General features: G+C 41.0%; 1 protein-coding gene across 1 annotated transcript in view; it reads right to left on the bottom strand.

Annotated features, from left to right (window-relative positions):
• Positions 1 to 8,912: 8,912 nt before the first annotated feature.
• LOC134222566 (paired box protein Pax-3-B-like) overlaps positions 8,913 to 27,519 on the bottom strand; it is a 50,940-nt gene continuing 32,333 nt past the window's right edge. The window contains exons 3-5 of the mRNA XM_062701726.1: positions 24,704 to 25,017; positions 9,973 to 10,050; positions 8,913 to 9,194 (exon numbers count right to left, since the gene is read on the bottom strand). Coding sequence (XP_062557710.1) covers positions 8,913 to 9,194; positions 9,973 to 10,050; positions 24,704 to 25,017 — 674 coding nt within the window. The remainder of the gene's footprint in view (positions 9,195 to 9,972; positions 10,051 to 24,703; positions 25,018 to 27,519) is intronic.

Here is a 27,519-nt window from a genome sequence, read left to right as displayed (position 1 = left end):
CCGGTAGTCCCTCTACGGACATGAAACATGGACAATGCTCGAGGAGGACTTGCAAGCACTCGGAGTATTCGAGAGACGGGTGCTTAGGACCATCTTTGGCGGTGTACAAGGAGACGGTGTGTGGCGGCGAAGAATGAACCATGAGCTCGCCCAGCTCTACGGCGAACCCAGTATCCAGAAGGTAGCTAAAGCCGGAAGGGTACGATGGGCAGGGCATGTTGCAAGAATGCCGGACAGCAACCCTGCAAATATGGTGTTCGCTTCCGATCCGGCAGGTACGAGACGACGTGGAGCGCAGCGAGCGAGATGGGCAGACCAGGTGCAGAACGACTTGGCGAGCGTGGGGCGTATTCGAGGATGGAGAGATGCGGCCTCGAACCGTGTATTGTGGCGTCAAATTGTTGATTCAGTGTTATCTGTATAGATGTAGACTAAATAAATGAATGAAATGAAATGAATTCTTTGCATATCATAGAATATTGTGGCCAAATTTCATAAAATTTGGGCGACAAAAACCCCCCTGCCAATAATAGAACAAAACCTGCCAAAGCCGTCTTTCCCCCTAATTAAAAAAAAATGCTGGAACTTATTTTTGAAGAAATTTTTTTTTCTTTTTGGAAAATGGCTGGTTTTGCAGATAAACTCTAAGTAATCTGTTGAATCCGAACACCAAAATTTTCCACAATCCATAACACCAAAGTACTGCTAGAGTTATAAGCTTTTGTTTAAGTCAAGTATGAAACTCAATCAATAGAGGCAATGGTCAGATGTACTTCTCAAATCACAGATGTGTTGTTTGAACATGGCTGTTTCATGACGTTCTTACATAGGCTCGGAAATGCAGACTTCCCGGACTTTACGGAATACTTAGGTGACGTCTGAAGTAGAATCGGCGAAGCACGTCATATCAGCATGCCCACGATCCTAAAACTATTGGAATGACATGCTACTTGTTAGCGGCAAGGATACGACCTCGGACAAACTCGTAGAGAGGATGCAATGGACGCTAAACTCACCCATACAAGAAACATGCGCGATTGAGCTGCGGGGGTTTCTGTATAGTCGTAAGGAGGTCATTTCGGCTCATGGACGGCGATTGCTGCCTGAGCGCTTCCCGACCCCCACACGATCTGAGATGTCTTCTCAGGCGTCTGGTTGCAGATTTTCGTTTACCTTACTTCAAAGGTACGATACACTGAAAATAACCTTTCTTTTTGATTTATGAAAAATGAAACATTCTTCCAAACAGTTTCAAAATAAATGTCTTTTGCTATGTTTACAAACATAGCTAGTCAAAGTTACACAATACAAGGGTTATATGGCACATTAGTTTCCTTCTCATCCCATTGTGCATGTGGTACTCTTGTGTTCTGAACACTTTTTGGGGTACATAGGGCCAACGTAAAAGATTTCCTATTGTTAACATTTCGTGGATAAAGGGCGGGCTCTTCTCCCCATCTATTGGGCCAATCTGGGAAACGAAGGCTAGATTATTATATTGCATGTACGAACTTTCTTCTGGAAGGAGATTCTCTATTCATCCCGTGGATTCGCATAAGCGTCTTTGCTTATGGAACCACCCCACCCATTTTTGGCCCTTCATACAGGAGTCTGATGAAATACAAACAATAGCATAATCATGATCAAATCGTTTGTCAGATATGGCCAGTGCTATCGGCAGGTGCCTTGCTACAATAGATGGTAGCATCATCATCATCATCATCATCATCATAGGGCCAACGTAAAAGATCTCCATCCTTGAATTGGGCCCTGATTCCTATCGACTTCATTTATTTCTCTGTTAGGGTTTCGTCACCAGAAGATCCTAGGTCTGCCCCTGCTGCGATGTCCTGACGGATTCCAGCGCTTGGTTACGTGGTGTATGGCAGGCCTACGTCCATTCACACTGTGGAGTTGCTGTTGATATTGGATTTCGATGGCATCGTCGATAGTACTCAACATTCAGAATACAATTGTGAGGCCACCAGGTCCGAGCTGTAAAACGTTGACATCGGTTGATGAATACTTGCAAATTTATGTGATCTTTGCGATCTCACAGATTCCACGACAAAGTTGAGTATTTGGGGTTCGATGCATTGCCTAGACCGCCGCTTCACGTTGACTGGCTTTGGTTTTCGACCTTCTCCACTGTTTGTCCGGCTACCCTGGAGTTGGAGTTGTTCACATCCAATGATTCGGTGTTGTTGATGTTGATGAGGGGAACGTTCAACCAGGTCATTCAGTTTACTCCACTGTTGCGTAAGTACTGCAGTATCGTCATCTGGGTCGAGGTAGTACGATTGCTCTTTGTTGGTGGGCTGCTAGCGTGGCCCATGATTTCGTCGACTATGGGGAACAGTAACAGAGATTTAATACATCCAGCTTTGCCTTACTTTAGCAACTATATTGTGCTGAACTCTGGATTTTGTCTAGACCTCCTTTGCTTCTAGGGACGCCTCACAGTTTTTCGTGATTCAGACGATCGCAGGCTTTTCCGTGGTCAATCAGTACCAAATTAGGGACTCTTGAAATTCATTGACCTGCTCCAGGATGATGCCAAGCATGACAGTATGGTTCTCACATGATCTTTCGGGCGGGATCTTTCCTGCTGCCGTCCGAGAATTGTTAACCTTTCCCTATATCTGAATTAGGATAAGTCGTCAAAACTAGAAGAAGTTGTTCTGAATGGTCGAACCAAAGTTGTTGCGGCTTTCCTATCATCGTTGACCGGGGACAGCGTTTGACTTACTATTCTTTCAGCTGTCAGGACTAGTACTTAGCTCCTCTGGAAATGGATCACCTGAAAATGGAGACGGTGCCTTCTTGAGTCCGTAATGAACGCAGCGATGACATACATCACGTTTGACTATCATCTTTTAATTTGCAAGATCCGACCACGCATTTCCAAAATTCAGCGGGAGGAGAATTCACTCGGGTGTCGATTTACCATAGACCGACTAGAAGATCCAGCTGTGAAGAGATCGTTCGTTGAAGAATATGGAACTCATGTGGTGGATGTTCTGGAAGGTGGCAGCGTAGAATAGAAGTGGGCGGCGAAGAATACTTTTATCTAAACCGACGAGATCAACTTGGATGAGCTGCGCACTCAGCGAATAGAATGGATTACAGATGTAACCCGACTGAAGATTGAGAAGCGTATAGGATCAATGGCTAACCCAACAAACAATTTACGCTGAATAAGCTAGTTTATCAGCTGAAGAAGGTTGTTTTTGTTTGAATAAGCGCTCTATGAGCTCCCAATGTTTGTTGGGAAGAAACGGGAAGAATCAGATGAGTAAAGTACGAGTCCCGTCTACAGAATGTATCTCTGTAAGTGGGAGTCGGGCGTTGCTGCAGACAGGACAGGCTGGCGTGGGTGGACATCCTGGTTGATGAAGAAAAGATAGCTGCAACAAGCGAAGATTATTGCCTCAATAACTAACTGACTTGGAAAGCTGAAATGTTGGTTCCATCACTTCGAACAGCTTCTTCAAGTCTTAGCCAGCATTCTTCAAAAATCATCCATCTCTGCGGTGGGTCCACCATCAACGCCCGCAGGACCAGGTGGTTGAGTGTCAACGGGAGGACTTCAATATCTTGACATTCTGATATCCTCAGATTGCGATTGACATGGAACCATGAGTCAGAAAGGCTGGGGCTACCTTCGCGAGTTTTCGAAATATTTGGAGACTCAACTGAATTGATCCACTCACCAAAATTCGAATGTATCACTCTATCGATGGACAGTATTTGAATTTATATCTGTAAAATAATCGGATCGTTTTTTTTTTGTTATTGGCAAATCTGATTAAATTGATCTTAATTAATTATCTAAAAGATAACTCGTCTAGCTCAAACCTTTGTAGGGGTATGTGGCGGGACCATCATCATCATATCGTGAAGCGTGTTGTGTTTAGGCATAGATAACGCAGATGATGCCTTAAATTTATAATTCGAACGGCCTCACAGTGCCGAGCAACTTAAAAGCCATCAAATACCGATAACAATAGATGTTCGAAAACGTGGATGGAAATGGGTCCGCCATATATTGCAAGGAAGCTTAGACGGAATCTGTAAGGATATGATATATAATATTTATGCCGATAGAGATATATGCTCGTATTTTCATTTGAAATACTCTTGGGGGGACATTTATGGTCTATGAATGATATAACCAAACCAAACATAATTCGTTAATTATTTGCCGAAAACTTAATTTCGACCAAATGGTCATATGACGTCATTTCATTTGATTTGATCATTTGACGAAATATCACTGGACTAAATATCTTTTGGGCAGGTGGTATAGATTCATCGTAGTCGGATATATGTGTTCGCCAAAGTTAATGTCATGTCGGGAATACTCACCGTTTTCCTATTTTTTATTCTTTTTATAAACCCATAATGCTTTACAACAATAACTTTACACAACAACAACATTTGAGCAATAATATCCCAATAGGGTTTTGTTTTAATAGACTAAAGCTCCTTTCTTTCGAATATCCATTCGACGGAATGTCGTTCAACTAAATGTACGAAGATTCTTATTTCGGAAATTCGCTTTCGACCAAATGTCCATTCGACTAAACGTCCTTTCGGCCAAGCATCATTCGACCAAATGTACGAAGATTCTTAATTCTAAAAAATTGATTTCGACTAAATGTCCGTTCTACCAAACTTCCAATCGATGTAGTGTCCTTTCGACCAAATGTCCTACGTCTCTAATGAACCAAAAATTCACTTTCGACTAAATGTCCCTTCGACCAAATGTCCATTCGACGTAATGTCCTTTCGACCAAACGTCATTCGACGAAACGGTATAGATTCATTCTCAATGCCCCGACTTTTGTAAAGTCAGATACAGTGAGAAGTGGAATGTTAAAAAAGTTGTAGCAATTTTAAAGCATTATGGCTGCTCCTCCAAGCTGCTACCGGTGGTAACCTATATCCGATACTTGATAGTATTTTCCAGCACATTTTGCCTCCATGTTTCAGACAATACAGCTACGTCATAGTCAGCTACTGTCAATACTATTCGTAGTTCACACACTTGTTGCTGTGTAGGCTTTGAATATTAAATTCAGTATTTGCTCAATCGAAGCATCGAAGGCAGGGCTTGGATGAATTATGCATCTTCGGCACTACCCCAGTGAAGACACCACGTTCAAAATAGAGATGTTACAAATTAGTCCATTACTTCGATTAATCGATTTAATGTTGTGATAGTCGAATATTTTTTTAATCATTTATTTCCCAACGATTAATCGATGTGTAGCATGCCGCCGCTTGAACTTGTTTCAAAATGGCAAGTTGTAGGAACGCAACAGTGAGAGTGGCAATTTTGGAAATTGTTTCGGCAATGGCAGGAGAATTAGCTGATGATCTAACAAAAGAAATGAAAAAAGAAGAGAATATGGGTAGAACGGATAGAACGAAGGATGTTGCTGTAAGCATCCCAAAATCTGGTGAACGAATTGCGGATGAAGGACCCATTGGATTTCATGAACTTATTTCGTATGAGTGCCAGTCAGTTTGAAGAACTGCTGGTGAAGGTGGCGCCGAAAATACAAAAACAGGATTACCATGATGACTATTGCTATCAGCCCCGCGATACAATTTCAGGTTGTTCTGCGATATCTGGCCACGAGTGTTTCCTTCAAGAGTTTAGAATTTTTATACAGAGTGCCGAAATGTTTTATCTCTTGTTTTTTGTTGGAGATTTTGGATGCGATCTACACAGTTCTTCAGGAGTACATCAAGGTCATAAAATATAAAACAGAAAGAACAACACTGCTACTACGAATATATTCTCATCTCCATAACAGGCACCGAAATCTACCGATAGTAACAGATTTATATCAGAACTTGTTATTCTGTTACAGCAGTTTTTTTTTAACTTTGTACAGCTGACTGTTTCAATCTTGAATGCAGGTTCCAATTGAGCTGAAGGTGGTACATTCGTTTTTTTTTCCAGTTCCTATTTACCAAAAAAGTAGGCATTTTTTTTCCCGTGAAAATAAACATAACACGTTGTGTTATAATCATGTTATGACGAACATGAAATTTTCTTTCCTCCATCTTTGACAGAGAATTTATAACTACATTATTGCAAGTATTGTTATTTGTAGCACATAGTATTGATATAATTGTGATAAAATTTTGTTATGACTAACTGGTTGGGATAAGCTATTTTTACCACTTTTTGTATAACACATCGAGTTATATTTTTGTTTAAATAATAACATATTTAGTAATATTTTTGTTAAAACTAGAAGAGATTTTGTTACATTTTTTGCTATTTTGACTACTAATGGTACAGGTTTTATAACAACCGCTGTTATGAAAAAACAGCTGTAACAAAATAGCAAGTTCTGATATACATCTGTTACTATCTACTAGTCGGGGAAGTCGTCTACTCCGCTGCCTGTACTCTCAACGCTATTCAAGGTTCTTTGAAATGCTGCTCCATCTTTCGATCACCACATGTTCGTTATTCAAGATGCTGTCATCCTTATCCCTGCACATCGCGGCTCGCGGCACGAAGCCTTTGCGGGATGCGTTGAGCTTCTGATAGAGCTTGCATATTTCTTGATAAGGGCCGTACACATATTACGTAAGCACTTATGGAGGGAGGGGGGGGTCGGACAACGACAACAATAAATGAGTAATGGAAAATCTAAAAATAGATTCTGTGTGGATTCTGTAAAGCAGAATACCACAGTAGATCTAGGCACAGTAGCGGTTAAGTAATACAGAGTGCCTATCAAATAAAGAAAGGAATAAAAAAAATGGGGGGAGGGGGGTTCGCCGGGTCCCTAGATGCGACGCATCATTCTTCTCCACAATCTGTCTGCAGTGCACTCTTGGTTGAGCCAGTCGTCCCGTCGACTTCGTCCCACATACACGACGTTGCTCTCCACTGCGTCGTTGATGTTTGCTTTAACTGACAGATTGAATCGATTGTGCTAGAAGTAGCTGTTAAGAACGGTAATTTTCTTGGAGGTGGCAAACTAAATTATCCGCTGGCCGTTCTTCTTAGTCAGCCCACTGGCGCTGAACTTTCCAATAGTGAGAACAGAACAATCGCAATTGCACAAAGAACCAATGTATGGAAACATGGAATTTGCTCTCCAACTTCAATGTGAACAGTCCGAGAGATCTAGTATCTTTAAATGGTCGATAACGGCGCTGGCCACGTTCTCACGGTCTATCGGGATGAGAAGGAATTGATGACGTAGCAAATCACTCACCCACTGCAAGCCGAAGACGCCTCTGTACTCGTCACGAGTTCATGCGGAATATTATTGGAATTTTGGGTTGCCAATGTAATGAAAGTGTGGTGTATATTCTTCTAATTGAAAGCCAAAATGAGCTTTTTCGTTCATTTCGAATTCTAACAGTCACCTGCTAGAACTAGTCAAGTTTGTAGCTGTAGGATACAAATGAAAGCCCAGTTCCAGTTCTAGCGATTGCTAGAACATGAGAAATGTATGGAAAGATTCGAAGTAGGAGGAATGGAACAGTCCTGGGATTGAACCTACGACCTCCTGCGTATAAGGCAGAAGTGATAGCCATATGACCACCAAGCCCGTTTTAGGGCGCTGAACTTTGCAATAGTCGGTCTCAACTCCTCCTCCTCTTGGCCAACATGAGCGTTTAAATCTGTTATAATGATTCTAACGTCGCAGCATCCCATTTTTATAGAAATTTAAAAGAGTCCACTGCCAAACCTCATAACATCCTACGCGAACCCCCAACTCGCAGGGGCTGTTATCAAGTATCGTAATGCTCCCTCATTCTCACGAGAAAGATGCTCACACGAGGAGATGCTCACTGACGCAGATTTTCGCCGAGAAAGCATGTTGCGGAAAAGAAACAAAAATACCTGATGAGGGATAACTATTTCTCAGACACTGTCAGTGCCGCGAAAAGTTTATTTGCTCGTTTTTTCACTTCTTTCGTCCTTTTTGTGCCTTCACCAATGCAAACAAGAGTAGCTTATATGGAACAAATAACCTATTCACAATAAGTAGTGAACGTGGCTGCAGTGAGCGCAAACCAGTGCCATTTTTGTTGGCGTTCTGGGTTCGAATCCCGTTGCGATCATAAGTTTTTTTTATAAATGCAAACCGAATTTTTTTTTTGAACATTAATGAGGCGTAAGAATGATAAAACGAAAAAAGAATTTCATCAAGTAGGCACGATTTTCGTCTATCTTAAAGGCTTTTGCTAGAGACTTCGAAAAAAGATTCGCCTCGCTTGCGTTCGTCTCACCGAAACGAAAAGTACGTACCCGGGCTGTTATTATTTCCAGTTCGTAAATATTATTTCCGCAATTGCTATTCCAATGTTCGGACTTTTTTCTTTCCTATTTTACTACTTTTAACATTTTTATCAGAAAACCATCTTTTTTCGGCCACCTTGTTTGGTCTCGCTCGAAGCTGTGATATTCCCATCGAACAGTTTATTTTATCGACATACCCTCCGATGACGGAATGCGGCAGTCGAGCAAGGCACAGTTCATAAGTGACTTGTTTTAAAAATTTATTAATATATTTTCTTCTTCCGTTCTTCTGTTTCGAAATTCCTGCCTGAGAAGGTACCCAAAAGCGCGCCGCAAACTGCCCAAAGGAAGAAGGTGCCAAAGGAACCGGCACTCATCGGTTGCCTACCCTCGCAACGGCAATAACAGCAACAGCTACGACGATGCCTTGGAAATCGAAAAGGTTTCCTTCGCTTTGGATCCGGCAGGCACACGTTCTATACGTCCAATGGAGGATTGGAGGTCCAATTTTTCCGAGATACCACACAGGTTCAGCGGAGTGGAGTACAGCGGAAGGGAACTCGCTGATGACCACGCCAAGGCAAATATAATCTCAAAATTGATCTTGATCCGACTTTTGATATTAAAGTTACAGGCATGTTATGCAGATTTTGCTTTCTTCGCTGGTTTTGCTTTTGTTCTCGGTGCTCAGCGAGGTTCCGATCCGTGGATCGTGGAAAGTGTTTGCGGTCCTTCCTTGGGGGCGAAACGGTTCAGTGTGTGCCGTACGTGGACACGAATGAGCTTTGGGCTGGCACCGCGTGTTCGGCGGTGGCGGAACGATCACAACAAAGCACACGGCAGTGTGGTCGACGATTGAGGTTGTTAAATTTAACGATTTCTCGTTGTTTCTGTGGTTTTGAGTACGGAGCTAAGGGGTAATGGCGAAGGATTAAACGGGATTATCGTGATCAATGGTTAATGAAGCAGTTACTTCTATAGCTTCAGTACTTGGATGGCGTTATTCTAGATGTTCAAAAACATATTCAAACTCCATTCTAGTTAACATTAATCAATTCTAAGAAAATTATGTGTATTAAAAAAAAGTAGTGCTTTCAAAAGATAATACGAAAACTATCTATCGAACTACACGGATTGTTGTCGTGGCCTCGAAAACGATTACGCTTACGCTCACATAACGCTGTGGAAGCTTACGAATAATACTTCAGATGTTTAAGAACATGTTCTTTATTACGAGAAAGAAAAAAAATGGCACTAAGCGAATACAATCCTAGTGTTTTGTGTTTCTCGCCCAACAAAATTGTACTAAAAAGCTAAAAGGTACATTCCAATGTTTTGATATGGAAAACCTTAAATTGTTGAATGCTCCTAAAAACACAACAAGTTTGTTTTTGAAAACTGAATCAAAGAAAATAAGAAAGAAAAAATGTAATAAATTTTAGGGTGCATGTGCTGCAATTCCCATTAGATTATATTATCGGTAATATTTTCATCAATATAAAAAAATAACACTAATGATGAAAACTTGGATTGGCTTAGAACTCGGCGTAATATCAAAGGCCAGATCAACCTATCAAACAACGTATCATTTTTCGAATGCCTAAATATTTCATTCAAAAGCCCTGGCTCGTGATTGTGGTACTCTGTGGTGTAGTACAAAGGAAGAAAAATAATCATCAAAAAATTACCTCACGACATCGGTAATCTGCGCCTGGCTGTCTGTGGAGGCCGCCGTCCGCGCTGCTATAGCCCGCGCTTGGATCGGTCTAGAACAAGATAACAAAAGGGAGAGAGAGATAGAGAGAGAGGTGGTAAGGACAAGTGAGCAATAATCTGTTCCAAAGTTGATGGCTTCTTGATTCTTATTATTTTCTTCAATTCATCAACATCAAGCCCCAGTCCGCCCGTTGTTGTTGGATCCGCTGGGTACGCAGATGATGGCAGAGCTATTTTATTTTTCATCCACACCGCGACCGAGGTGCTGCCGACCGGTTGGATGGATGATAGTAAAGTGGACACCACGCCGCCCGCCGAAGCCGTCTACTGACAGCCGGTGGTAGTAGTGTCAAAGTGACACTTGGACGGTGATGGACACACGTCGCTTACGATTTATTTCTATCCGACGACCTATGGGTGACACAGACGAAGAACTTGTGTGATTTGTGTATTCACGCATATAGGCGACGAACCGAGTAGCTGCCGCGCCGCACCGTGTGATGTTTCATGTTTGATGTTTTGATATCAGCTACAAACTAGCACTTAATAGCAAACAAATATTTAATCGGATTAATTTCCTCCTTTCCGCGACGGTTTTTGGCCGTGGCAGGAATGTTACTTGATGGCGGCGATCTTTCATTCATTGATAGATTCTCGGATATTGGAATGTGGGGGCCTTGCTTTGGAGCTGCCGACCAGCGGATCGGGGCGTTCGATGCGGGAGCCTGAAATCGATCCGAATTTCAGGCGAATCATGCCGGATCATGCTACCTGATTGGAAGCTGCTATTGTGATCGGCTTTTATGAATCAAACTGTTTCGAAACACATTTGAAAGCCGAGAGGTGGCGGCGTGGCGTGGCGAGAGATTCATCAACTCTAATCACGCTCAGCGAAGGGGATCAGCAACGGTGCTGCTGCTGATGCTGGCAAGGCTGCCTAAGCGAAAGGCCGAAAAATCGGCCGCAACAGCGCAGAGATCATTAACCAAACAATTGAATGTGTACATTTTCAACAATCCGTGACTAAATTGGCCGCTACGCTACTGGAATTTTCTCTACAATAATCGATCGTGCGGGCTACAGCCGAATATCACTGACCAGGGTCCGATCGTAGAACAGTCAAAAACAGTTCAAAGTCAAGCGATTCTCAGAGTGTGTTACGTCTCAAGCTCTTCAAAGTGCACCAATCTCAAGGGGGTTGAAATTATCCACGCCAAACAGAGAGCTGGCTACTGTTTTTCATACTGCCTTTGTGTCAGCCAAGAATGGCGCACACAATAACCAGTTTGCTTATGATGCAGTGTCTATTTTGTTTTTACTTTTTAAATTCGGGTAACCCAGGTAATAAATTCCACGATTTGCAACAACTAGCTTATTAGTACATTTTTGAGGCTTTTAACCACCTTTGCTACTTTGAAAGAATGGGTGGAGAATCGTAGAAGCTTTGCTGAATAGATATTTCTCCATTTGAAATATTAAACGCCTATCAATTCACAGTAAAACACTACTTCATAGGCAGCATAGTACGAACTAAATGGTTTGTTTCGGAGATCTTTAACTTATAATTCCCATAATCGATACCAAAAAGGACCTCTACTTTTTGGGCGTCTCAAACAGGGGTGCTCAAGACCCATGAGTGAGTTAGTGGATTTTCCTTTTGAATACGAACATGGTCATATGAATTTTAGCACCAAAGAGGTGAGCCAGCCCAGGGGTGAAAACCTCTAAAATAAAGACAAAATTTTAGCACTCATGCGACAAGTTCAAACCAATCAAATTACAATGTCCACAGTATAAGCAGGATCTTTGTTGATGGTATTACACCTAGCTATAATTACAAGCCTATGTTTTCAACGGTTTGCCATAGTGTTATAATATAAGCCACAAATTTAACATAGTTGTTAAACTGGATGTTATCATGGTCCTGATAACATCCAGTTCAACAACTATGTTAAAAATGTGGCTTATATTATAGCACTATGGCAAACCGTTGAAAACATAGGCTTGTAATTATAGCTATAGGCTACGATTCCAATTAAGGTCGTGAACTATTTTGGCGTAGGACTACGTCTGTCTTTTCTATATTGGGGTACACTTTACGATTGCGAAAATCAGGGACCGTCACAAAAATATGATAGACTTTAAACTTTAATATCTCAGCCGTTTCTCGATGGATTTTCAATTTTTTTGGACCATTCGATCAAGGATGAGTCAACGCTTCTTTGTATTTATATGAAAATACTATTTTTTAACTATTCATTATCGAATATTTATAAAAAAAATATAAATAGGTAAACTAACCAATCACGTACATGCATCACTAGCACAGACATCAAAAATCAATCACTTGCGGGTTTGGATCTAATCTTCAGTTTGAATCCATCGCATTGCTGGTGGTCCTCGGTGTGTTGCTGCAGATCATTCAACCTCATCGAGTCAGCATTTTATTTGAAGAAAGGGTTGACTATAAAAATAGCACAGTTGCGATCCCGTTTAGCCAATGGCGATGCTTTTATTACATTATTGGGAAAGTGCATTGAGGAAAGAAAATTGGTACTTCTTAGGACTAGCATTTTCTGAACAGAAAGGTTTAATTGCAAAAATAGACTATTTCAGTGGCATCGGCGTTTGGCGTGGAAGCTTGGTTTCTGTTAGTGATCCCGGGCAGAAGTCATGAACAGAAAAACAAAACATGATAAGGACTTGATTGATATAAGAGATAAAAGATCAGGCAACAATATCAAAATGTTGCACCGAAATATCATTTAAATATCAAGATATGCTATGGATAAGAACAAACTAATGGCACATGATGTTGATCACTTATTACAAATAACATAACCTGATCTCATAATGATATTTTAGTGCAAAATATTGATATTGTCGTCTGATCTTTTATCTCTTATATCAATCATGTCCATATCTCATTTTGCTATCTTATCAACATTTGATATTATTGAGCTATTTTCGTCTATTCGGGATTGCATCCATTCAAATTTACGGGCTTAATTTATTGAATACAAGAAAGCTGCTTTCCAGCGCTCGACCCATTTTGATCTGGATTCCGCAAAGAGCGGTTTAACCATTTATAAGGCTGTGGAAATTATATTGCCACCAACAAATTATATGTTTTTCTGTTTATTAACAAGAGCTCTACTTATTATTTCCCATGTAGTGACTATATTTACTACCTAGTAATCCCCCAGATAAATTTGAGCCATAAAAATTGAAATGTCAATTTGAGAACGGTTTTTTACGAACAGATCGTAAGTTTCGAGTGAAAGATGGATTTTCAGTTATAATTCGTTGAAAAATGACGACAAAGATATACTTTTTCCCATTGGTAATAATTATTTTGAATCTCATGTGTTAGATTATGGCGTGATTAGCGTGAAAAATACTTCGCCTTTCTTATATATTTATTTTTTGGATTTTTGACAAAATTGCTTGGGAAAAAAGAGCAAAAACAATTTTTTTCATTTGTGATACATTTTCCAACTAGGACTCTTCGCTAAAAATGTAACGTGCCTTGTTTTGATTTGTTTTACATAAAACTTAATTTTTAAAATCTCTAATTGATTTTTGCATTTTTTTTCCCGCTTGCAAGGCAGTGGTAAATAACATTCTCCGACATTGTCTGCGGAATTTCCATCAAAATGGCTCGCGCGCGACGAAAACCAGCTTTCTTATATCTAATGAAGTCATTCCATTAGCCCCGCCCCTCCATTAATCGTTATGAGTGCACATTTTATTTGCACCCACATCAGATCACAAAGGGGCGTGGCTAACGGGCTGAATTTATCAAATACAAAAGAGCTACTGTTCGAAAAGTGAAAGTTTGTTTCTTGTCCGGTCGTGTTTCTCCAGTAAGCGGATCGGCCGGTCGTCGAAGTTTAGTTTTGCTTTGTGCGGAAGGCAAAACGATCGGCCGGTCGTCGTAATTTGGTTCTGTTTTGCGCGGGTGAGTGAATAAATCAGAAAGTGAAAGTTTCAGACAGCGAGAGTGTTATTTCCCATCCCATAGATCGCATCACTTACCGGAATGAATCCAGATAAATTATCCTTTGTAAATAAAACGATATCCTATCCCAAGACAATCGTGGAGATGCAGAGGTGTTCTCGGTCTCTAGTAGCAACGAGAGTCGGACTAACAATCCTTCCCTTCCTATATGACCGTAAGGACGTGGCCGGCGCCGTTATTGACTTTAGATATTTGAGCTCCCGAAACGTGTACATTGAGAATGGGTAGCTAGTCCCAAGCCCCATTTATTGTGTTCTTTGTACAATTTCGCAAGTTCTAGTCAATCACGGAGTAGCAACTACGAATTGTGCGGTCATAATGCTCATGCTCATGCTACAAGAGAGCTGCTGTTCTGCGCGCGCGAGCCATTTTGACCGGATTTTGAGCGGTTCGACATTCGATGCAGCAGAGCGGACACAGCAGCATGAAGGCGTGGGTGGCAGTGCCAACGCGGAAAATTTATTCCAAATTTTGGAGGCTTAGCGGAAAATCATAAAGCGGCAGTCGGAAAATTTCATCGCAAGGTGCCGGCAAGCGTTTGGATGCATTTAGTTATTGGAAAGTCGCATTGGGAAATGAAAAATGGTTCTCAGGACCAACAGTTTATGGAAAGAAAGAGTTCATTGCGTTAATGGACTGTTTCGGTGGCATCGGGTTTGGCGTGGTAGCTTGGTTGCTGTTAGTGATTCCATCCATTCAAATTTACTGCATCATCTCCCTCTGACGCGCTACCAAATTTTCTAGTTCCGATTGAGTTTTGAACTTTGAAGAAAATTCATATCGGATTGTCGGATCAACCTTCTTTTGTATAAAGACCTTTTTGGAGGACACCATCCTCAAAAATGGCTGAAATAAAGGAGAAATAAGCAGAATCAGAAGTGGCGTGAAACCAAACGCAAATATATTTATTTGCAACGTTTGGTTTTCGCCCCGTGATGTAAGCGTACGTGGCAAAGTAAGGATTGTGATGTCACCGACTGAAAGCCAGTCGAGTGGCTTCAGCAGCCGATGAGTCATGTTAATTCCACGGTTAGAGACTCAAAGTCCATCCAACTGGGAACAACTATTCAACTTCTTGATTCAGTTGGCCTCCGAGCAGTTTGCTCAATGTTAATAAAACGACACACGCATACTAAGATGAACCTCCGATCTGTTTTCACAGGGTTCTAGTACTAATCATCCCATTTCAGGAAATCATTCGATTAAAATATTCTATCGGTGAAAACTTAAGAAAATTATGTTTTAAGATTTCACAGGGTTTAGAGATAAAGGTTGAGATAGGAAGAAAATTGTCGAAATTCAAATTGGCATTACTTTTCGTAAAATAATTCACTTCTGATAAAAATGAAACCATTGGATGCTAAATGTTTTCTAGGTTTTACCTCAGATGAAATTTCATATCGGTCTGAAGATAGCGGAGATATTCCGGAATTCCGAGGTTGGTGGAAAATGCATTCATTCCACTGATGCTTTTCATTATTCGAGACGTAAGCTTTGAATATTGTTTATGCCTTCTTCAGGAACTAGCACTAGTCCAATACGGGCTATATGTCGATGTCGTTTCCGTGGAATTGATTAAGGGAATATGAACGAATTGATAAACGAAATCATGGAAAGTCGTTGTTCAAGACGATGATTACAGAGATTTTCAGGATCTTAATGTGGACTGACTCCCTTAGAATATGTTGGGGGAATTGGTTAGTTTTGGAATCAATCGGAACCATGCAAATATGGAACCATGCATCGCGACGAGCGATGCGACGCGACAGTGCAATTTGACAGCTCATTGATAATGCTGGTTATTCTTTTATGTGAGTCGCTTCGCATCGCATTTACTTTGGCTTGCCCCTAAGACAATGACTACCTAGAGATTTTCTAGACCGTGAGATTCAATAGCCACTCTGTAACAGGTTTTCGGGGCTCCGGAATTGTGACAATTGAACCAAGGAAATATGACCAAATTGCTAACGAACGAAATTATGCTAATATAGGTATCAAACTTTATAGTTATGCGAATCGATGACTATTTAGACATTTTCAAGACAATAATTATATCTGACTATCCATTAGTTGATTCCAGATTCGACAAGAATGCCATTTTTTTTGTTTGAACACAAGTTGCATTCACAACAGAAATATTATGACCGTTGTTGCTTATATTTTTTCATTTGGTAAGCAAACTTGGCAATTACTGATTTTACATTTCTATGACACCTGGCAACTGATAAAGATTAGTCAATGAGTCTTACAGTCGTGAAAACCAAAAACCAGAACGGAGGTAATAACATACATACATATATCATAACTTGATATTAATAAATGATACTCTTCATAGATAAGTTACAATGACAGTGACACGGACCCAATTCATTTATATGAAAGTTGCTGTGACCAAATCGGTCTGAATTGTGTTGATAGGATGATAAATATCTCAACCATGTTGTTATTGTGCACTATACTGCCATCATACGCATATCTGTCCCATGTTTGCTCGGATTTCGAATTATGCGTAGAACGGCAGTATATCCGTATTATAATAACTGAATTAACATGCATTTGATATTCGTAGAACATGGTTGAGTTACTATTTCTGGTTATTTCCGTTATATGCAAAGCTCTCCCAACCCATAGATCATTGCAGTTGAAAGTATTGGATATTAAAGTGTTTTAAATGTATTCCCTCTTGCTCTAGTAGTTATCGTTTTCAAAATATGAAAGCTAATATTATATATTTGCATGGTCTCGGTCAGTGTAAAGCTCTCCACATAGCGGTGATGATGCCTTTCTCGTGCCTTTGTAAGAGTTAAAAAGCATACAAGAAAGGTCCAAAATATCACTGATAGGTAGATAGGTCCTTATTTTTGAATCCGTTTATACCCATTTTAAAATTTCACGTCGAACGCAATTTGTTTCGAGTACTTCGGATGAGTTTAGATGCCAGAAAAGTGATTTTTCTATACATTATTATTTTGGCCATAACTTTCAAGCCCGACGTATGGCGTATTTTCAATAGGAAATAATGGGGATGATGAATACCAGCCTTTTCAAGCCAATCAGATAACACTGAGTTATTTCACGAAAAATTATGCTAAATTGAATTTTGACATTTTTTTCCTATCTCAACTTATATATCTAACCCCTGCAAAATCTTGAAATCTAATTTTCTTAAATTTTCACCGATAGAATATTTTGATCGCATGCTTTCCTGAAAGGGGATGATTAGTACTACAAACCTGTGAAAACAGATCGGAGGTTCATCTTAGTTTCATAATATTGTTATTCCTGGTATGCGTGCGACACAAATTATTATGGGAAAAACCATCAATTTTGAATAGCTACGTAGTCATACGTCACCTTTGCGAACAACCCGATTGGGCTGCACCTTTGAGTTTTTATTTTATTTATGGTCAACGAAAATTTCTACAAGTGTTATGCCTGTTTGTCTGCAGAGAGGTTACAAAAAAATATGGGTTCTTCGGCGAAGTTGATCTTAAATAAGCCAAATAATCGAGAGGTCAATTCAGCCGAATGGCACTTTCGACTGAAACCCCTACGAAAACACGCTCATTTCGGCCAAACTGGATTTTTCAGCCAAAGGGACTGTCCGACCAAATGACATTTTCAGCCAAAAAACTTTAGACTAGATGGCTTCAGTCAAATATCGCCTGATTTTTGGTCGTAAGTCCAAAAGAGAGGCTCTCTTTGATTACTTTCTCTTTCGATTACTGCAAAGTCTTCCATTTTTTTTAGCACAGATTTGAAGAGACTAGCTTTCAAAAATGATGCTAGAAATGGTTTGTTTGGTTAAGCGACATATTAGGTCAAACAACTTTCGGCCTTCTCAACAAACAGTTTTAGATATATAAGCAGTGGAAATTGATTCAGGTTATTTTAGCGTTTTCTTCACCCCCAATGAATGTTGGGTTGTTGTTTTCGGTAAAATGGCTTCCTGCCAAACGACTTCTCCATTCAAAAATTCTTTTTCAACTAGTTTTTTTAGATTTCATCGGGAAAATCTTCGAAGCTTACACTCAAAGTTTTTTTTAGTAATCACTGTATATGTACAAGATTTTTGAATAATAAATTGTAAGGGATTCGAACCCACCATCCTCATTGAGTGTTCATTGCATATTCACATCGAGTATCCAAACAAAGCAGCTGGTGAGGATGGTATCGGAACTGAGCTCATCAAGATGGGACCGGAAAAGCCGAAAAAGAAATTGATAGTCAGAATCTGGGAAACTGAACAGCTACCGGAGGAGTGGAAGGAAGGGGTTATATGCCCCATCTACAAGAAAGGCGACAAACTGGAGTGTGAGAACTTTCGAGCGATCACCATCCTTACCCAAGCAACACCTCTTGTTTCTCAGTGAGTAACAACAACTGTGGTGTGACTTACTAAAGGTCTGACTTATGCACAACGCGTCGTATTTGGAACTCCTTTGTGACACAAAAAGCGCAAGAGGTGGAGCCTATTTGCAACATCTTGCGGCTACAATGAAAATAAAAACACAAAAACCAACCGGGAATCGAACCATGGACCTTGAGATTTGCAACCTTCCACTATAACCCTCACACCAACAATTCTATTTGGAGATTCTGCTACAAGTGCACTACATAAACAACAAAGTCATTTGTAACTTCATTGTACCTTATACGGAACATGCAGGGGACTGTCAGAAATAAAATACTGCTCAGCTGAGCTCAAAGTGTTTTGCAACATATCAGAAACATTGTCGTAACAGCAATGAACCGAAGTGTTATTAATTCTGCAACTTATCTGTTTTGTTTCTGATATGAAACACATCGAATTTTAAACCACCCAAGAAGTCAGATGGGTAGAATATTGCGACGCCACCTAAACGGAAATGAAACATTGTGATTTTCTGAAACTGGGAAGTGGCTTTAATGTGACTCGATGTATTGCCAGTGTCTTCAATGCAATTTATTAGGAACAAACCCCTATTTGAAAGATGTTGCGCGTGCTGCTTGGGAAAGTGATATCTCAGATAATCTTCCGTCGTCTGTCACCATTAGTGAATGAATTCGTGGGAAGTTATCAAGCCGGCTTCGTTGACGGCCGCTCGACAACGGACCAGATCTTTACTGTACGGCAAATCCTTCACAAATGCCGTGAATACCAGGTCCCAACGCACCATCTATTCATTGATTTCAAGGCGGCATACGACAGTATAGACCGCGTAGAGCTATGGAAAATTATGGAAGAAAACAGCTTCCCTGGGAAGCTTACCAGACTGATCAAAACAACGGTGGATGTTGTGCAAAACTGTGTGATTTCGGGCGAACACTCCAGTTCGTTCAAATCGTGCCGGGGACTAAGACAAGGTGATGGACGTTCGTGCCTGTTGTTCAACATTGCGCTAGAAGGTGTCATGCAGAGAGCCGGGTGTAACAGCCGGGGTACGATTTTCAACAGATCCAGTCAATTTATTTGTTTCGCGAATAATATGGACATTGTCGGCCGAACATTTGCAAAGGTGGCAGAACTGTACACTAGGGCAGTTCACATTTCAAAAATGTTCGAAAATTCCAACTTCCATATGTCTATTAGCATCATTTTGATAATATAGGAGTCCTGGCAAAATTTCAGGCAATTCGGTGGCCATTTAGGGGTGGCGCGAAGTCAATTTATGTTTATATGGAAATTTGTATGGGAAAAACTTAAAATTTATTAAAATCCCCCTACAACTCTTAAGGTGAAGGTGGGTTGAGTACCAAAACAAAGCTTTGATAGTATTGGTACAATAAAAACTTTCATATACTGTAGTAGTATTGGTGTCGTATTTATAAAAAATAATGAATATTAGTAGGGTGTTTCAAAAAACTACCCAGCACCACCACGCTCACTCGATTCCGTCCCATGCTCCAAGTGTCCTCAAAAAACCGATTTGAACAAAAACTGGTTGAGCGCAAGCCGGTTCAAGTTTGTATGAAAACTAGAATGGGAGACTAAACCTTTTATTACACGGGCTACGGCACTTTCCCTCCAAACGCTGGCGAAAAGAGAACCCACATAGCTGAAAGCAACATTCCAGAGACTTCAGTGAACGAAAAGCACACCGCAGGAAAGATCCATTGATTACGTAACGCAAATATAGCATTTTATACTCCACTCACCCTTATGTCACACTTTTTTGCAAGGAAGTATCTGCCCCTGGTACGATAGTGTAGACTAGACTAGACTATAAGTATCTGCCCCTGGTGCGATAGATATCACAGACAAATTCTGGGTATTTTGTTGAATTGCATGTTTCTCTGATGCCTTCTGAGAAGCCCAATTATCATGCGAAGGAATCGCAACCTCGATTAAAATCGACTCCCAACTATTGGAACGACCATTCAATATGGATTGTCTATGGAGTTGAAGCTCTTAAATAGTTCATCCAGTCATATGGTCTCCCCCCTCGCCGTCGCCCAATGACGGAGTGCCAGAATCAGAATAATGTTAAATTCAACGTCGCCATATCAACTGTCATACAAACCTGAAACGACACGGTAAGCCTCTATTCAAACCAGCCCAAACCATTGGATGACACCCAAATTATTAATCATAATCAACTGAGCGTGGCGAAGCAAAATTATTTTTTTAACCACCCTACTTGTTAGTTTGCTGCTGGCGGTGCCGGTGCACCGCGGTGTTTACATTCGCTCAGCGATCAATTTTTAATCGTTTTTTTCGGGCAAAACTAGCAGTTTATACTAAGTTTTCGGTTCAAATAAGTGACTTATTTCAAAAAGTGGTGTTTCATTTGCATTCTATCAACATTTCGGGCTGCTCATGTGCGGAGCAGTGAGTAAAAACTTGATTTTCCAATGCCCTTTGAGAAGAAGTGAAGTGCAGTGATGAACCCACCAAATCGCGAACGGCTATTAAATTGGCACGAAACTGCTGATTTATGCTACAATTCGAGCCGGAATACATAGGATTCATTGAAGAAACATGTTCATTATCACGGGAAGTAAGGAAATATGCTGTGAACAGGTTAGTAATTTGAATATTAAACTTTTGTTCGATGCTGTTCGATGCATTCGAATGTTGGTGGGAGAGGAGTGCGGGAGGTGTGGGGTTGGCCCGTGGAAGGTCCGGTGCCATATTGGCTGCCATCGTGGTACTCTTCCAACTATGTCCTTAAATCGTGATGAATTCAAACAAACATCCCCAACCTCCATTTTTGGAATCTATTTGAGCTCAACCAGTGGGTAACACATTAATTTTGATTTATATTTCCACTGCTACTATTCATACTATCAATAGAACTGGTCAATCCACTCATAACTAATGTGTTATCCCTAGGTCTCATTTATATAGATTCCAAAAAGGGAGGTTGGGGATGTTTTTTTGAATTCATCACGATTTGACAGTTGTAGGGAGACTTGAATAAATTTTAAGTTTTTTCCCATACAAATTTCCATGTAAACATAAATTGACTTCGCGCCACCCCTAAATGGCCACCGAATTGCCTGAAATTTTGCCAGGACTCCTATATCATCAAAATGATGCTAATGGACATATGGGAGTTGGAATTTTCGAACATTTTTGAAATTTGAACTGCACTACTGTACACCCGCCTGAAACGTGAAGCAAAAAAAGTTGGACTGAATGAATGCCTCAAAGACAAAGTACATGCTTGTGGGCGGAACCGAGCGCGACAGGGTCCGCCTGGGAAGCAGTGTGACGATAGACGGAGATGCCTTCGAGGTGGTTGAGGAATTCGTCTACCTCGGATCCTTGCTAACGGCTGATAACAATGTCAGTCGTGAAATACGAAGGCGCATCATCTGTGGAAGTCGGGCCTACTACGGGCAAAAAAGATTCGCCACCGCACCAAATGTGTCATGTCCAAGACGCTAATAAGACCGGTTGTTCTCTACGGACATGAAATATGGACAATGCTCGAAGAGGACTTGCAAGCACTCGGAGTATTCGAGATACGGGTGCTTAGGACCATCTTTGGCGGTGTGCAAGAAGACGGTGTGTGGCGGCGAAGAATGAACCATGAGCTCGCCCAGCTCTACGGCGAACCCAGTATCCAGAAGGTAGCTAAAGCCGGACGGGTACGATGGACAGGGCATGTTGCGAGAATGCCGGACAGCAACCCTGCAAAGATGGTGTTCGTTTCCGATCCGGCAGGTACGAGACGAAGTGGAGCGCAGCGAGCGAGATGGGAAGACCAGGTGCAGAACGACTTGGCGAGCGTGGGGCGTATTCGAGGATGCAGAGATGTGGCCTCGAACCGTGTATTGTGGCGTCAAATTGTTGATTCAGTGTTATCTGTTTAGATGTAGACTAAATAAATGAATAATCCAAACATTTTATACTATGTTTTGACACAATTCTGAAAATCTCATTCTCGGAAAGTGGTAGGACTGTAATAGGTACATGACAAATATGCAAACGGTTCGATGAGCTTTAAATTAATTTCTCTAATTTAGCAAATCCTGAAGTATAGAGTGTCACAGTTTGATCGAATTTTAAAGGAAGCCGGATCCTGTAAGGCAAAAGTCTCAGTTTTCGAAATGGTTATTTTTCTTTTAAGCCCCTCCCGGAAGCTAGCACAGTAAAACAAATGATTCAGCACTTGTAGTAGCACCAACGGACGACGCAACCAGTCGAGCGTTCTTCGGAGGGAGGTGGCTAGGTTGAACCAAGCGGGAAGTCAGCCCAACGATCGATCGTTAGATCGATCATTATTGAGTTGATTATATTGATGCTCCGGCGGGCGGTTGAAATGTTTTGCCGATCCAAAAATTGAACCATCGCCGCTGCAGCGACGGCCGCATTATGTAGGTTGATTTGTTCGCAAAAGTTATTTATCATCCCAGGATCATTAGCAATCGCGGCTTTTGTTGCTTTGAAATGGTCGCTTGGTTGGATGTCCCGAGCTTGGAAATGTGTTCAGTCAGTTTGTATTTTTGAAATTTCTAAACTGAATGTTCAGATTTCTGATCAGATCACCGAGGGATGCAATAGAATGCACTGCAGAGTGCTTGATGTAATTCCGGACTTTTATTTATATAAAACTTTACACTTAACAATTCGATTTCAAATGAAGTACGAGGATTATTCGAATCTATGTTTGAACATTCATTGAACAAATACTCTCATAATCAAAATTTGTCATAATTCAGTTTTTCAGCTGCAATCCGACTCTCGGTACATGGTAAAAAAATGCCAAAGTCACTCTTTCGATCGTTTGTTGATGAAGTTGATTAAACATCCTCCTAAACAATAACCCCAACCGAGTGTACGAAAAAACCGGGAGCCAAAACCACTTTTCACACTCTATTCAAATCGATCCCCCGAAACAAGAACCGAAAAAAAAACTCACATATACGAGCGACCTAACAAATCTGGCAAACAAAGACCCTCTCGGACCATGGTGCGGCGGCATGGCGGCCATCATCACAATCACCTGGTTAAAGCCGGGTAGCGCGAAAAAAAATTAAACCCAAATAAAATCGTGAATAATCATGAAACTGAAACTCATCTCCACCGCGCCAAAAAATGATCGGAAGATTGACGCGGCGATCGCGCTGGTAGTAGTTCGTTCACATTTCAACCGTCCCGTCGTGAGTGAAGGTAAATCTGGTTTAAAATAAATTCTCATCAATGATTGAAGTCAAAGTAGGAGTCTGCGGAGTTGAAACCAGTTTTGATTTGAAGGAGTCGGTCCCTCTCCATCTACGGGGTTGGAGTATCCATATCAAGATGAACAGAGATGGAGAGAGGCAACAGTTCGATTCATTCATCAAATGTTACACCTCGAACTTGGCTCAAAATCGCGAGAAAGGTTAGGAGTTACGAGCAACTGAAGCATTTTTCCAGTGAATTAAATTGGTGCGAAGAGCCCCGGGCAATCCTTTCGATGGTCGTCCGTGTCGTTCCAATTCACAAAAGTCTATTACCATCGAAAGTGTGCATAATGGTATGGTCTGGTGATGGAGGCGATGATGACGACCAGTACGACAGTTGCACGGTTCGGTGGCGATAGCAGAAAAACGTTAAGAATAAGCTTCATGTAATTACGTCAGAATGACTGTCGAGATAACCGCCATGGAATAGGTGTCTAATGACAATCACGTAGCGATAGTTGCACGTTTATAGCTGGCGGCTCCATTCTTGAACGAAATTGAATTTGGTGAGGCATTGCTACTGGTATTCGAGAGGCAATCATTGAGCAAACGAGGCGAAATCATAACTGTTTCTAGTTGAGTGGTATTTTTTGCGCTTGAATGGTTATGTTGGTTGCTTCACATTTAATGACGCCTGAAAGTTTCCATAAAATGTAAAGAAAGGTAAAATCGATATCATCGGAAAGGTTCGGTGAGTCTATGTGGAAAAAAATGACGGTTTTCTACTAATCAGCTCGACAGTTCGCAATACGCGGCGCCACAATCCCAGTATTACAAATATCAAAATTATAAGGTGCTTTGGATTCAATATTTTACGAAACATCCAAAGTTGTTTAAGAAACCCGAGAGCCCAACATTAACCATCTGGCGACCATCTAATGCTATCTTGCAAGTAACAAGCAACCACAACTGTGGTCGTTTGTCTTCCTTCTCCACACCCATGAAGCAATCATTCGCTACGGGACATTTTCCCCCTTTCCATCTCTAATTTCCCCAGTTCCCATCCTCCCTCCACCCCCCGCACTCACCTTGATCAGCTTTTCGCGTATCTCCCAGCTGAAAATGTTCGGATTCATCTTCTTCATCTCCTCGATGCGGGTTTCCACTTCCGGTGTGGCCACCTTCGGCTTGGAGCCCCCAATCACACCGGGACGAATCGAGCCGGTCTCCTGGTAGCGGTTCAGTATCTTGGACACACAGCCATGGGAAACGCGCAGATTGCGGGAGATCACGCACGGCCGAATGCCGGCGGCAGCCATCTCAACAATTTTCAGCCGGATGTGATTGGGCAGCGGGCGCCCATTGATGAACACCCCACCGAGCTGATTGACGCGGCCTTGACCTGAGGGAACGCAGGGGAGAACAAAAATTCAATTAGTGTGTCATAATGGTGTGGTCGTGGTACGCTGTTGCTGAGCTTTGGAGGAGAACGTTGGAGAAAGACAGTTGAAACTGACATTTTTGGTGCAACTGTCGATAAATTTTAAAACTTTTTATGTGTTCCCTGATTCATCAATTCAAATTGACCGATATTTCGATGATAATTTGCTTATTAAGAAAATTTATGGGATGACATAATTATGGCTCTCAACGGACTTGATGGACTTGATGGCAACGACAACGACTTACGAGACACTGCACTGAAGGCAGAGACACTTCTTCTTCTTCTTCTTCTTATTGGCATTACATCCCCACACTGGGACAGAGCCGCCTCGCAGCTTAGTGTTCATTAAGCACTTCCACAGTTATTAACTGCGAGGTTTCTAAGCCAAGTTACCATTTTTGCATTCGTATATCATGAGGCTAACACGATGATACTTTTATGCCCAGGGAAGTCGAGTCAATTTCCAATCCGAAAATTGCCTAGACCGGCACCGGGAATCGAACCCAGCCACCCTCAGCATGGTCTTGCTTTGTAGCCGTGCATCTTACCGCACGGCTAAGGAGGGCTCCATACAGAGACACAGTTGAGGTCGAAACGATTACGATTACGACGTGGGGGAATTGAATGGAAGAGTACTAAACTCGTCTACTCGTACATCTAGCGGTAATTGTTCCTTTCTTGTACATTATGAAAATAGTATTTTGACCATAAATTTTCACGACTTCCTTGGGCATAGAAGTATCATGGTGCTAGCTGTGGGGAATAAAGTGAGCCTGACAAAAGCATTTGCAGTTTTTGATTACATTGATAAATAAAATAGAATTTGAAATTCTATCGTAGTAGGCATTTAAAATGCTAGCATACTAAGAAGCTAATCTAATCTCATCTCATACATGCGTAGCCAATACTTGAAAGCATTCTGGAAAATGACGGTTTCTGAATTCCGTCATTTTTTTTTTCATATGGCCAGGCCAACTACGCAGTATGTACCGCAGAGATGACTCCTAGATATTGAGCGACTTCAGGAATACCTAAAGTCACTCAATAGCTTGGAATCGAGGGGAAAGGAAGAAAGCGTGGACCTCCCGTACCAAACGCTTCCAATAATATAGATACCTAATATATGATAAAAATCGTGTACGTGTTTTTTGTATGATATATATTAGCGTGTATGTGTGTATATGAGTGTGTATGTGTGTTTATATGTCTACACTGATAGACAAAAGTATTCGGCATGTTTTAATAGAGCTACTATGAAAACATGACGAACACTCATGTCCATCAGTATATGTATGTATTTGTGTATATGTATGTGTGTATAATGTGAATGTGTGTGTGCGTGCGTGTTAAATTTACGGATCATCAAAACCTTACCTCTCCTCAATAAATCTGACGCTGAACATGTTTGAGCATTTACATAGCCTTGATCGCAATATTAGCAAGGGCATTGCCCTTGGTAACAATCGATCAGCCCTTGCAAGCACAAACATGCGCACGTCTTCCGGATCTGCAGCACTTTTTTATACACTCGCTAGCATACTAAGAAGCTAATGAAAAGAAATTTGAAATTGAATCTAAGTAGGCTGACAGGGAATTCTAGATTGTTAGAAGGAGACAAAGAAAATAAATGAAGATCATTCAGCGTTCGTTTCTTGAGGCGTGAAAACGCCATTTGATTGCAAGTGTCCAACGCTTATTTTCAACAAAAAAAGCAAGTTGGAGAACGGATTTGCGTGGCTACGACACTAGCCTCATGATATATGAATGCAAAAATGATAATCTGGCATAGAAACCTCGCAGTCAATAACTGTGGAAGCACCGATCGAACATCCAACAAGCAATCCAACATATCCAAACACGTTCTTAGAGCCTCTGAAGAGAATTTTAGAAAATAAAGGTATATGAATTTATTATTAATTGATCCTTTTGATCCTTTTGAAATTATAGGGGATTTATTTTATTTAGACATAAATGACTTTCAGTTAAGATCTTAAAGAGTTTTCAGTTGAATTTTTCAGAGGATTCCCATTGAAGAAAAACTGAAATGCTCTTGAAACCTATAGTAGAATTCTGAAAGGAATTTTTGGGAGATTTTGCTAGACTAATTACCGCAGGAATTGGTTGAATTCAGGAAATAGATGTGAATTCTTGCAGAAATTCCAAAAGTAGCTCCAGGAGGTTTTCCATGAGAAGTTTCTTCAGGAACTCCTGTGGAATATTTGGAGAAAATCCAAGGATAATTCCTAGAGGAGTTCCAGGAGAACAGCTGAAGGATTTTCATGAAGAAAATCAGAATGAATTTCTGGAGGAACTTTCGAAGGAATTCTAGAAAGAACCTATACGTTATACGGAGCTAGTCCTGATTTTTTTCCCGAAGATCCTAAAGAAATTCTTTCCTAAGTTCATCCAGAGATTCATCTTGAAGATCCTATTATAATTCCTCTCAAAGTTCCTTCAAGA

The sequence above is a fragment of the Armigeres subalbatus genome, chromosome 3 (genome assembly GCF_024139115.2).
Source record: "Armigeres subalbatus isolate Guangzhou_Male chromosome 3, GZ_Asu_2, whole genome shotgun sequence".
Lineage (NCBI taxonomy): Eukaryota > Metazoa > Arthropoda > Insecta > Diptera > Culicidae > Armigeres > Armigeres subalbatus.
Note: the sequence above shows the minus strand (reverse complement) of the source record. Positions and strands in the feature narration are given on the sequence as shown.